At 36.1% G+C, this 12,899-nt stretch overlaps 1 protein-coding gene across 1 annotated transcript in view; it reads right to left on the bottom strand.

Annotated features, from left to right (window-relative positions):
• The window catches only part of LOC139139793 (ubiquitin carboxyl-terminal hydrolase 40-like), a 63,032-nt gene that overhangs the window by 30,954 nt on the left and 19,179 nt on the right, over positions 1-12,899 (bottom strand). Inside the window, 8 exon segments of the mRNA XM_070708710.1 lie at positions 1,102-1,190; positions 2,104-2,221; positions 3,106-3,244; positions 4,408-4,429; positions 4,431-4,707; positions 9,994-10,067; positions 10,408-10,501; positions 10,899-11,070. Of these exon segments, the coding sequence (XP_070564811.1) occupies positions 1,102-1,190; positions 2,104-2,221; positions 3,106-3,244; positions 4,408-4,429; positions 4,431-4,707; positions 9,994-10,067; positions 10,408-10,501; positions 10,899-11,070 (985 nt within the window).

Here is a 12,899-nt window from a genome sequence, read left to right as displayed (position 1 = left end):
GTAAATATAGAATAATGATACAAGGTTATTGGAATATAAATTCATTTCAAAGGACTGAACACAAAATCATGATAAAGCATACTGTTGCATTGCATAATTGTTGCGTACAGAAAGTAAAATTTCACCATAGAGGGCACTGTATGAATGAAAGTCAAAATTATCAGTCTCCAGCATCGCACAGTACAATGAAGTCATTCATAAGTTTCTTCAATTTGCACAATTTATGATTGAATTCAAAATAACTTCTACTTTACAGAATAAACCCTTTTTTAATTTATAAAGTTTGACAAGATGTTTGAGAAACTGATTGAGGGACAGTTTGACCAAGTGAATGAGGGTCATTCTCTCAGAGCAGCTGACATGTAAATTTTTTTTTGTTACATCCCTATAAAAATGTTGCTGGCCTTTATATTGGCAAAACAGGTTCAACTGGTTTCCCTGTTTTTGTCACAACCTGTTTTTGGCTGTCATCAAACCAATTGATATTTTCAATCATCATAGATTTTCCTTTTCATTAAAAACTTGCAATGACAACAAAGTGCTCAGTTTTGTTAACATTTTCATGCACACATTTCATTGCACACCCTAAAATGTTCCAGAAGTATCACAAACAATATTTCTGCTGAGCAGTTCTCCATGACATCCATGATTTAGTGCCATCCGAGGAATGGCAGAATAAGTGTTTGTCAAGTCACAATTTGATATATATATTATATGTTACTAAAGAAACACTAAATGTTTGTGCCAACGCAGTGTATTCACTTTATAATGTAACAACAAGAACATGATCACTCATATTAAAGGCCTGTGTTGGCACCAGATTGTCTCACCAGAAAATTTACCCACAAGATTACAATTTTAATGGAAAACAAAATGCTATCACACCTCCATAATCCTCTTACACACTAGAACAAAGGCAATCCCAGGGATCGCAAAAAAGGCCTTTAAGCAGTGACACAAATTGCAAAGTGTCAGAGCAAAGTTTGCCATGATTTTTTTTTTGAAATTAACATCAGTAAAGTAGTGGTAGAAATTTGTCTTTGCCATTTATATAACATTCGTTAGTTGAGTGTCTAGCAGAGTGTACACTGACCATCTTACCTGGTTCGTCCTTGGTGGTGCACCTGGTTCAAAAACCAATTGCAGTCCTTGTGTTATCCCTGCTGCAGTCATGCTCTGGTTTTCATGAACTAAAATGAATGATGATATAACAAATCAAAAACATCTATAAAAATAACATGACTGAATAAAACCCTTTCCAACAAAAGGAATTACAAATTATGGATTTCAAATTTTAGTTTTATATCTTCAGTGTTATCTGAGTAAGACATCAAATACTACATCTCTGCATACCAAGTACCATACTCCAAGTAGATACTATTAGTGCAAGATGCGAGGTATAATGATATTCAAATATGCAGATTACATTAATGAGCATTGTTTTCGGTATTAAATTCTATGCTAATGACCCTTAATCAATGTGAATATTCATGTACCTCGGATCTTGCATTGTATAAGTAGATATGTCACTTTCAGATCAGCTGACACCATTGCCATAGGGCAAATGTATTGTTCTGCTTCAAGTCATTTTGTGATGTTCTCAAAATAGAAAAGTTAGATCCACAGCTTTTTGCCAAATCATGACCTATACAAAGTTACAACATATTGTTTTGCATCAATCTTTGACTACCTTCGTTATTTTACTATTTTATCATTTCATGAAAATATGGTGATTCACTACATCTTGGCAAGCTGCAGTGCTGTTAGTGTAAGGGCGCCACCATACACCTTGTTACAGCGCCACCACTGGCTGGAATATGATCTACTACAAGTCAACAACCTTTGTATATGTATTTGTCTCTGCAAACGACAGTCATCCATGCAAATTACAAGTATTTCATACCAGTCATTGTCCAATCAAATGCCACCACTTTCAGGGTTTATTCATTAAAAATACCCCTTGTATGAATAAACAAGATCATTACTATTTGACCTAGTATATCAGTCTAGGGTACAAACATCAATCATGAGATGGCAGCAGACATTGAAAGTTAGCCTGCCCACCATGCATTGCTGATATGATCATAAGATTTCAAAACTTACGCGATGGTCTGAGTCCATGGTTGTCATCATGTATGCGTAGTCGTCCACCTCCATCTGGTAAACTATCAGGGCTCAGTCCGAGTTTGGCGACAGTGATGGCTTTGAGAGCTTCCACTGACTGTGAATGACAACAGATGAAACAGATACATTGCCATATAGTATGTGTGGGAATATTCAAAACTCTCTTTTCTGTGCTTGTTTTTTTGTAATTTTATTACGTGTCATTCATGGCAGTGATGTAAACAGTCAACAGTAAGCATGATACACCGTTGCTTAAAAGAATGCCTGATATTTTGCCATTTTTAGTTTTCTTCAGTTCCTTACCATCCAGAGAAACACTGCTAGAAATGATAAACTCACTATTGATGTGAAATCAACATACAACTGACAACCTGCCACATCCTGTCTTTTTAATAATGAATGTTTACATTTTCTTAACACCTAAGATTCATGTAAAATTTAAAACTTATGAATGAAGAATAATTTGTTGAAGCGGAAAAAGTCATTAAAACCTGATTGCATTACGCAAGTTATCAGAGTCACTGCATAAAATTGCTTTTACTTGTTTCTACATTCCTTTAACATTAATAAATATGTCTATAAAATCTTCATTCCAAAGAAAGAGAAAATTTAAACTCCATTTTCATAAAGGTATACATATACAATACTGTACATGCATTATATCATGGACATAATAATGATGGATTCAATGTTATCAATCACAAAATGAAACTCAGCAGTCCTTGAGCTGTGTGTTGATAATTTTAAACATCACTTTATTATATCAGCACTAGTACTATTGTAAGTTTAATGAGCAGTTGCATACAAAGTCTGGTGAAATTACTAAATGACTCAAATACTGGACGTAGCAAAGACATTGCAATTTTCTATAATATGCAAGGTTTTCACAAAAGATATTAATGATGTATATACTAGAATGACATTGGTGAAATAGATTTGTTGTATTATTCATACAGAAGTGCCACGGCCTCTGATACTCACCTGATCTCGAAGAATTTCAACTGGTACAACTGGCCAGTTATCCATACCAATAGCTTTCTTACAACATCTGTTTTCAACAATCAGTGACATCATCTTATTCTGTTTCTCTGCCTCTGCCTCTGCTAATCTGATGCAATTCCTGACATTACACACAAAGAAGATCACAAATTAAAAAGATTTTTCACATGAATATAAAGCATGAATGTGAAATACACGTATGATTCTTGTGATCAAATGCTGTTCAGCGAGTCAATGTTATTTCTCACATTCCTGGCCACTAGGAGTGTGGGATCGACAGTGCGGGAAAAATCGATTTTACAGTCTCAGAAATCATCTCACACTGTGAGTAAATGTGCATACACAAAAGTGGTATATATTACACAAGTTCTGATTGGATAATAAACGGCCTTTGCTCCAGGTGCAAACTATTATCCAATGGCGTGATGAGTAGCACACTGACCGGCACTTCAAAGTAAGCAGGTTGCAATGCGGTTGCCTAATTTTGAATATGTTGTACTTTGTCGATGATAGACTCATAAAAGACGGTCAAACTTTCCAAATAACTGTTCAAACAGTACTTAAAAGAAGTAGAAGAACATTGTGAAATCGCCAATAGCATAGCGTGACCTGAGACAAATTTGGGACAACATTTAGTGCTACAGAATAATATATGGCCACATTGAAATAATCATTCAGTGTTTCCAGTGTGAATGTAACACATTGTGTGGTCATGTGAGAAAAAGAATCTCACACACCAATGACCTGGGATCAGATTTCTCACACTCATTGGAGATATTTTGTCTCACACTCACCTGCAGCTTGTGTTAGACAAAATATCCCCAACTCGTGGGAGAAATCTGATCCCAGGTCCTTGGGGTTGTGAGATTCTATTATTCCCAGTCTCCAACATCTGTTCGTGGATAGCAAAGGTAGTGAACAACTGTCAATTTGGCATAAATGTAATTACAAAATTTGATTTCTTGATGCTTGCATTTCAAAACTTAATGTCAGTTTCTTCCTCATCTTTCAAAATCTATTCCAGCTGATACTTGTTTGTGTTCAGATCAATGTTATCATAATAACATTCTGGCAGCTCTTGTAATATTGTGAAAATAATGTGATGGAAACAATTGTGACAGATTAAGTTAAAGTATAATATTAGATAGCACCTATAAAAAGTAACATGGTAAAAACTTTATTTGTAATACTTTTTTGATTGAGTATCAATTCTGTATGACACTGTGATACCTATGTTTCTCTTTAATATCATAACTAGCTGTGGTTTTTTAAGTATTAACTTACCCTCTCTTTTTCCTATTTTCAGCAGGTCAATTTCTCACCATTTTCAAACTTGAGATCTGTCAGTGTTTTGCTATCATCACTCCTATACAGCATAACTGGCTTGGAGTGTACACGACTTAGCATTATGTCTTCTACTGGTATGTCAATGTAATCATACAGCATAGCTTTCAATTCACCAATGGTGACATCTTTAGGAAATGCTCTAGTCAACTCCTCCAAGACACCACTGGAGTTATTGTATGTAACAGTTAGTAGCAGAGGTTCAGAGTTGTCACCAGGTCGTATACACACACCATCTACCTGCGTAAAAACAATAACAAAGTTGTCAAACCCTTACTTCTAACACTATTTTGACAAACAAACATTTACCTCCAAGAATTATTTCTGAACCAGCAAACTTTTAAATACATCAGGGTGAAACGTTTTCAAAACACAGAATGTGAATTTAAAAATAAGAACAAATCAAAACTTACTCCAACTGGTATTACTGTGATTATTTGGCACATGATCTGTACTTAATTTCCCATAGGCCACTACAGTAGCATTCAACTAAATTTTCCTATTATAAAACATTCAGTGGCATGAATCCTCATGACAGGTGTTAGGTCAATGTCAGCTTGACTACTGATGAATTTTTCATGTGAGCAAGTCAATTGAAATTTTGAGATAGTGATAACAATAGTGCCCTCAATGATGTTTTTGCTGGAATTGGTGCTCACTGCTAACACCCTATATTGCTACAGAATGTTACGGTGATCTTTTAAAACAGTCTACATTATTATTGTACTTGGGCCTCAGCCCAAGTACATTTGTTTTCATTCCGTGGGAAAAAACTCTGTAAGGTATAACCATTCCTGGCTGAGACCAGGGAGGGCAAAATGTCTTGGCTTCATCTTTCTTGGCATAATAAATGGCGTAATGATGTTAACTGAATGGAAGTGCTGCTCTCAGCCAGTCTTGAATAAGTGAGATGTGAATATTAATGCTTCTCTATCTGAGTTTTTGCCACAAAATCTTCTGAATATAATCAAAATGTGCATCGAAATGCAACAATTAATGCACCCTCCGTTTCCTAGGCGATGGCACGACCCTTGCTACACCCACTGGACGAGCCAAAGTGGGAGGGTAATTTCAGTTTGGTCGAACAAGAGGGCTCGAGACCAGAATTTAACATTTAAACTTGAAACAAGTTTAATCGCTGACAAGATGTGGACTAGTGTTAATCGAAGTAAAATTGTGAAAAGGAAAGGTTTTATATCCCGGACACAATGAAAAACATTACGACTGGAAACTGTACCCCCAGTTGAGAATAGTAATGCCCACAGCGATGGAGAACACTTATCCTTGAGCTGAGAAAACCAGACCATCATTTCGAAATAGAGCTGCAGATTCGAGAAGCTCGTTCAAAATAGCTAGGTACACCCCATAAAGGGGTGGTTTCGAGTTTTGAGGGCAAATTTCGCCTCCTTCATATAGAAATCGTACGTTTGTTTTTCCATAGAACACACCATTTGACACAAAATTTGCATGTAAAGGGGTCGCCAGTAAGCACGTGGTCAAATCTGGCATAAGAAACAATATGAAATGTTGGGTAAAGCCAGTCCAAAATAAACTGATTTGAACTTTTGTGTTTTGTAATTTATACCACTGCAGTAACATTACCTTTTTTTGACAACATCACACAATGTAATACGTTTTGAAACTGAATACTCCGACGTATTCTGTGTCTCCTTTGCTAAAAAATACGGTATGCCGATTACCATGTAAGGAGATGATGACGTCAAGACAGATTTGTAGTGTGTTTGGTCCTGGATGGTGCACGAAGTTTTGTCAAGATAGCTTGTGTATTTATTTCCTAAATGGGAGAGATTAGGGTCGATCTAAACGAAGGCCGAAGAATGTTATGATTCTCTAAGCGAGCTGAACTCTAACGCGAATGGTTGGATAATTTGGAGGATGTCTAGAATGATCTCGTCTCATTAATATTATTTGGCGGTCAGTATTGAATTTCAACTGCGTCACAAGTTTGCGAAATGAGTATTCCGTCGAACGTTCAACGAACGATATTTTAGAAATCTGGAGACATGGCACATCGCATTTTTATTTTAATATTTTATATTTTACAAAAGATGTAAGAAGCAATGATTTTGTCGAAAATTCTGAAAAAAACATAGGAAGATTTGATCGCGAACACATTTTCACTTGGGGTCAACTAGCTCTGCGTACGATGATGTGTGTTCCGCTACAGCTAATCGCCCCGCTCACCACAGCCCTGCAAAGACCCGTACGCGTACGTAGGGTCGGTGACTTCAAATCCATTTTGGGACTTGACGTAAAAAGCCAAATTACTGCCGAAATTCAGCGTTCTTGGGCCCAAGTCGTATCCCAGCCTACCTCAGCTACTCGATCGCTTCCAAAAATGACAGTCTTTTATTCACTTCTCGTAAATAACCGTCGATGTCGGCAACTCTCTCGCTAGCCCTGCGTACGATGCTGTGTGTTAGCTGTAGCACATAGCATCGTACGCAGGGCTAGGGGTCAACATGGGGTCGCAGCCATGTTGCCTCAAAACTTATTTCTGTCTGCACTCAAAACTCAAAAATGTCGGACATGAACCTGAAAGATCGATGCAATTTTGTCAAACTTCGGCGAAATTTCAGCATATAGACAAAATTTCATCTAGGTAAGGTAAATTTACTGAAATTTGATCGACAAATAATCCTGAGCTTGAACGTGACAGCTCGCCTTCTCCGGGAAGTCAAGCATCCAGCTGCTCATACACAGTTGCCCATATGGCCAGGTTTATGAGATTGTTTTCAAGCGACGACGGCAGACCGTACGGGGCTCTGGATATGAACCTACCGCCGGTGTAGCTGTAATAACTGTTGCGTTGTTTTTAGTGCCCACGGACGAAGTCCTGGGGGAGTTATAGGTTTGGTCATGTCAGTCCGTCCATCCGTCCGTTCACGCAGATATCTCAGACATGCCCTGGTCAATTTCTTTCAAACTTTGCACAAGAATAGTACCCAACCCCATACAGATGCACGTCGATTTGTTTCACAATGCGATCGAATTTGGCCGTGTTAGAGGACTTTTTAGTTTACACCTCCATAGACTCCCATGTATAAGGCAGTTCTCCATAGACTTTCATGTATAAGGCCAAGAAAAATAAAAATTTAGTTTCTCATCGTATTCATATTGCCTAAAGGATGCAGTGACACAGTTTTTTGTCCCCACGGATAAAGTCCAGGGGGCTTATAGATTGGGTCATATCCGTCCGTGAGTCCATCAGTGAGTCCATCGGTTCACGCAGATATCTCAGACATTTTGACAAAATATCATGTGACCTTGGTGACCTTCGACCTCAAATATACATTATTGTCCATAACTCAGTAACCACAAGTGCTAAACCTTTCATATTTGGTATGATGGGACACCTTATGACGCCACATATTGTACCTCATTAAATATGCGCATATCTAATTTTGAGCGAGCCAATAGAGCTAGAGGTCTGATTTTTGGTATATAGGGATAAGTTAACAATATAATTTGTTTGACAAAACGTCACGTGACCTCAATGACCTTTGACCTCAAATATACATATTTGTCCACAACTCAGTAACCACAAGTGCTACACCCTTCATATTTGGTATGATCGGACACCTTATGACACAATATATTGTACCTCATTAATTATGCGCATATCTTATTTTGAGCGAGCCAATAGAGCTAGAGGTCTGATTTTTGGTATATAGGAATAACTTAGCAATACAATTATTATGACAAAATGTGACGTGACCTCAATGACCTTTGACCTCAAATATATATATTTGTCCACAACTCAGTAACCACAAGTGCTACATCCTTCATATTTGGTATGATAAGACACCTAACGACACCACATATTGTACCTTATTAATTATGCGCATATGTAATTTTGAGCGAGCCAATGGAACTAGAGGTCTGATTTTTGGTATATAGTAATAACTTAGCAATACAATTATTATGACAAAATGTCATGTGACCTCAATGACCTTTGACCTCAAATATATATATTTGTCCACAACTCAGTAACCACAAGTGCTTCATATTTGGTATGATGGGACACCTTATGACACCACATATTGTACCTCATTAATTATTTGCATATCTAATTCTGAGCAAGCCAATAGAGCTAGATGTCCGATTTTTGGTATATAGGGATAACTATAGGGTAGAAATCTAAATATGCCCATCTAAATATTAGACATCTACCATCGAGAACAAAAGAAATTTGCTGTAATTTGAATATTTAAGGAGTTTAAGCAATTTCACTATAAATAAAGAACCCCTGCCTCAAACTCCACAAAAGTTGCTAGACATATTTTGCCGTTGTCATGCGATTGCTTCGTTTAATAACCAGTTAATCAAATGCCTAATTGACAGGAGGAAATTCAAGACCATATTTGAATAGTAGTATATATTGTCCTCAAAATTACTCTATCTCGGCCCAAGTACTCATTGCCTTCAGCAATACTGCCTTGTTATTATTATTATTATTATTATTATTATTATTATTATTATTATTCTTTATTTATAGAGGGTAATCTGAGTTACAAATGAATTGTAATTTACATCAGAGCCCTCGTCAAGAAAGCAACAAATTAATACAAAGTAAATAATTATACATCAACAGAAAAAAGAAAAGATACAATGAAAGCATCTAATCCAGTGATGAACCTCATTATGATTCAAGCAGAAAATGATCTTTGCAAAACTTATTTCAAATCCAAGCTCAAACCATAGACCCTCAAGAAGGGTCTATGCTCAAACCAAAGAAGCATCAATGCAGATATCAAACCTCAAAGGTCAGCACTATTTTTTCAACTAAATTATCTTTGTTGGTAACACACCTGGAAGTGCATTACTGATCTAGCACCATTCGCACAGAACAACACTCAATCCTCAAAATTTTGAAAAATAAATTTATGTAAGCTGACAAAGCAAACGGTCTTTTAACATAATCTTTGGAATTCCCTACACTAGTACCCTAACAGGAAAACATGTGACTGCTCTAATTCACTTGTAAGTTTTGGAGACCAAATGACTAGCCAGCAATGATAATTCCAACAATTCATTCTCCTGGATCAAGTATGTGGAATATAAAATGTTGGGGTCTATACAGTTACTGACACACATCACAGTCCCTCTACAGGGACTGTGATGTATGTACTTCAAGTAGGCACTTTATAATTAGGCATACATGTATGAAATGTCACACACTTTACTTTGTGTAACCATCTGGTACAAGTTTGTGAACTCTCACTTTGAAGAATGACACTATCTATGAACAATGAGGAAACACTACATATCTTATAAAGTCATTACATGTGAATAGAATCATAAAAAGATAATTCAAAACAGGATAAAACATTAGCTTCGTTATAGGGTAGGTTTAGAGGGATTGCTGAACAATTTATTTGAGTGTGCAAACACAGTGTTTAGATATCCATTGCACTTAGACAAACATAGACATGGCATACAAGCCACCTATTGGTCGAAACTAATTTGGTAGTCATAATTTCTAACCTATAACATTTAACATACCTGCTCACCATCCCATAGAAATATCTGACTTCCATGCATTACTCCCGTGTCTTCTATCCTAATGGTGTCATCAACTAGATGAAAAATCAAAATTATCTTAGTAAACGTACAGGTGTAAAAGTAAAGATATAAATATTATGTTTCAATGATTACCATTCTTCCACACCAACAGTCATAATATCTTCAGCATAACTCTTTCTTTCCTATCTTCTACTGGTTGTTTCTTCTTAGTTGATCATTAAATATTTGTTCAAATTCAATATTGAAATCATTTTCAATTCGTGACATTATTGTTTATTGAATAAATATTTGCTATGAGCTGTGCTGTTTATCACAAAATGTAGAAATACATTTCTTGACATTCTTAACTATGGCTGAGTTTTTGCACACTAGCAAGTAATAGTGATGTCTCACCTGAGATGCACTGGTAGAGATGAATGCCAGCAGGAACTTCCTTAGCAACATGAAGTAACATTCCTTGGTCCCATATATTACTATCACCAAGTACCTATCATAGAATCAATGGATATCCATGGTGATGACTTGTATCCATGGTGATGACATGTATCCATGGTGATGACATGTATCTATGAATGTTTCATATCACTTTCAAATCATTTGCATAATGTTTTATGACAGATATGGCAGCATATTTCCTTTAATATGTATTTTACTATACTGCTAGCATTAGATTGGATACATAAGACAACGATAGTTGATTACGGACATTTGAAAACACTAAGACCTGATAAAATATCTGTGAGCATACAAATACTTCATAAATTTGGTGAAAAATTGATACTTGGCTACAAATGCAAATACCAGTAAAGCAAAACAATGGCTGTAGTATAGGAAAATAAAAGTTGTGTGACTTGATAGCATGTCTACATGATGGTTGTACTTACCTCTGTTATCAGAGTTTTCAACTCTGCAATGGATTTCCTTCTATCAATGGACAATGCTGTAACACTTGTATCTGTATCCATTCTCATGTTTATTGCACCATTGAAACACTGGTAATCATGACTCTGTAATAACTTCACTTCAATTGTATTAATTTCTATCTCGTATTTTTCTCTGAAAGAAACAAATTTGATGAAAAATTATTGCATACTTCATTCCTATTCTTTCTGATTTGTAGAATTGCCTATTCAAACTTAGACAACTTCCTTTTACATTCAACAAAGCTATCATGTGAAGTCTGATGTGATTACAATAGTCTACAATAAGAATCATCATGGTTGGCAACGATGCCTGATTACCATTCACAGACTATATCAATAATACAGTCAAACCTGTCTTAGTGGTCAACCTTACAGAGCGGTCACCTTTCTATAGTGGTCACTAAAACCTGTGTATAATGGTTGGCATATCTGACTCTGAATGACCTCCATACAAAGTGCTGAATGAATTTATATCGGCATTGAATTCTTTCAGAAATTAAATGCCTATATCGTGATTCTCAAGGCATTTATGTATCAAAATTATTGCTGTTATCTTTACTTCATTCACCACAGCAAATCACTTACATTGAAAGTAATGCCACACCCATCCTCTATAGAAAGGCCACCTCCATATAGCGGTCACTTTATCTTGGTCCCTTGGTTGACCACTGTACACAGGTTTGACTGTACAATGATTTATTTCAGCACATACTCTGAACATCAGAGACTGATGTTAAAATGATGGGTGTCATTGTCAGACGGACATAGCAACTGAAGTTCAACTAAACATTCCCTTCTCTTCAGATACTTTGCATAAAGATGCACACATCCAACATGGCAGTACAACCTTATTTTATATCTTGTTAATTTTCCATACAACTATCCTGACACACCAGTACACAATACCCAAATAATTCAACTGTACGACAATAAATGGAGCACATTGCAAGGATACAGTAAATTTAACTTTGTTTCTACTCAAACCAACAGATTTATGAATGCCCATGCCCATCATTGCTAAAAATATCTAAACAAATTTCTGAAAAGTTTGGTGAGAATGCAAAACATAGCTGAATATTGATAAAGAAATATATTATAGAATGAACAATACCTTCAAGCAACTATGGCAATGATTAAACCAAAACACAACAGATAAATATCACTCCATAATGCTTACCAACTTTAACATTTCAAAATCCATTTGGCTGGATAAAGGCAATGATATTCTGCTCACTAGTTACTTAAACTGTTTTAGTTTTGTGAAAACAGTGAGTTTTTTACTCTAAAGGAACAGCTGGGAGGGAAGATTGCAATTGATGAGAAATAGTGTAAGGTCAGATGTCACTGTAATTCATTTTTCAGAAAACATCCAAATTGTCAGGTATACTACAAAGAGGTCCCTTCCCACCCACTGACTAATGGTGGTGTTTTGTTAATGTTGTTATTGTAAGAAATCATTAAGAATATTTCTACCTGACAGCATAAACATCCTGAATCTAAAGCTAAGTGCTTAAAAAAATCTTTGAATGGCGTCTTTTCCCTCATGCATGCAAGCAGTCTTTCAACTCTATTTGTCAGTATTGTTGACATGATTCTATTGAGTGTCATGGCTGACATGCACTGCAACCCTCCAGTGAATGGAAGTGTCTAATATCTTGCAGAGAACATGGCCTGGATACAACCACAGATTTTTTACATTTCAGGAAGCCTTACAAATACTGTGATGTCGGCTGGTGCAATGTTCAATTTACACATCACTCTCTCAATTTTATAAAGAGTACTGATAAATTATCTTTAAACTTGCAGCAGGAATTACTCAATCACTTGGTTTGTATTGTAGTTACCTGAAGAGCCAAAATTTTGTAAGGCCAAGAAGTAATTAAATCGTTCCTTAGAATGGCTGCTTCTACTTTAGGCGAATTTTTTTGAAATTGCAGCAAATATATACTTCCTAACTGCAAT

Source organism: Ptychodera flava, chromosome 9, assembly GCF_041260155.1.
Source record: "Ptychodera flava strain L36383 chromosome 9, AS_Pfla_20210202, whole genome shotgun sequence".
NCBI lineage: Eukaryota > Metazoa > Hemichordata > Enteropneusta > Ptychoderidae > Ptychodera > Ptychodera flava.
The sequence above is the reverse complement of the archived record's forward strand: the minus strand, read 5'-3'. Positions and strand labels throughout refer to the sequence as shown.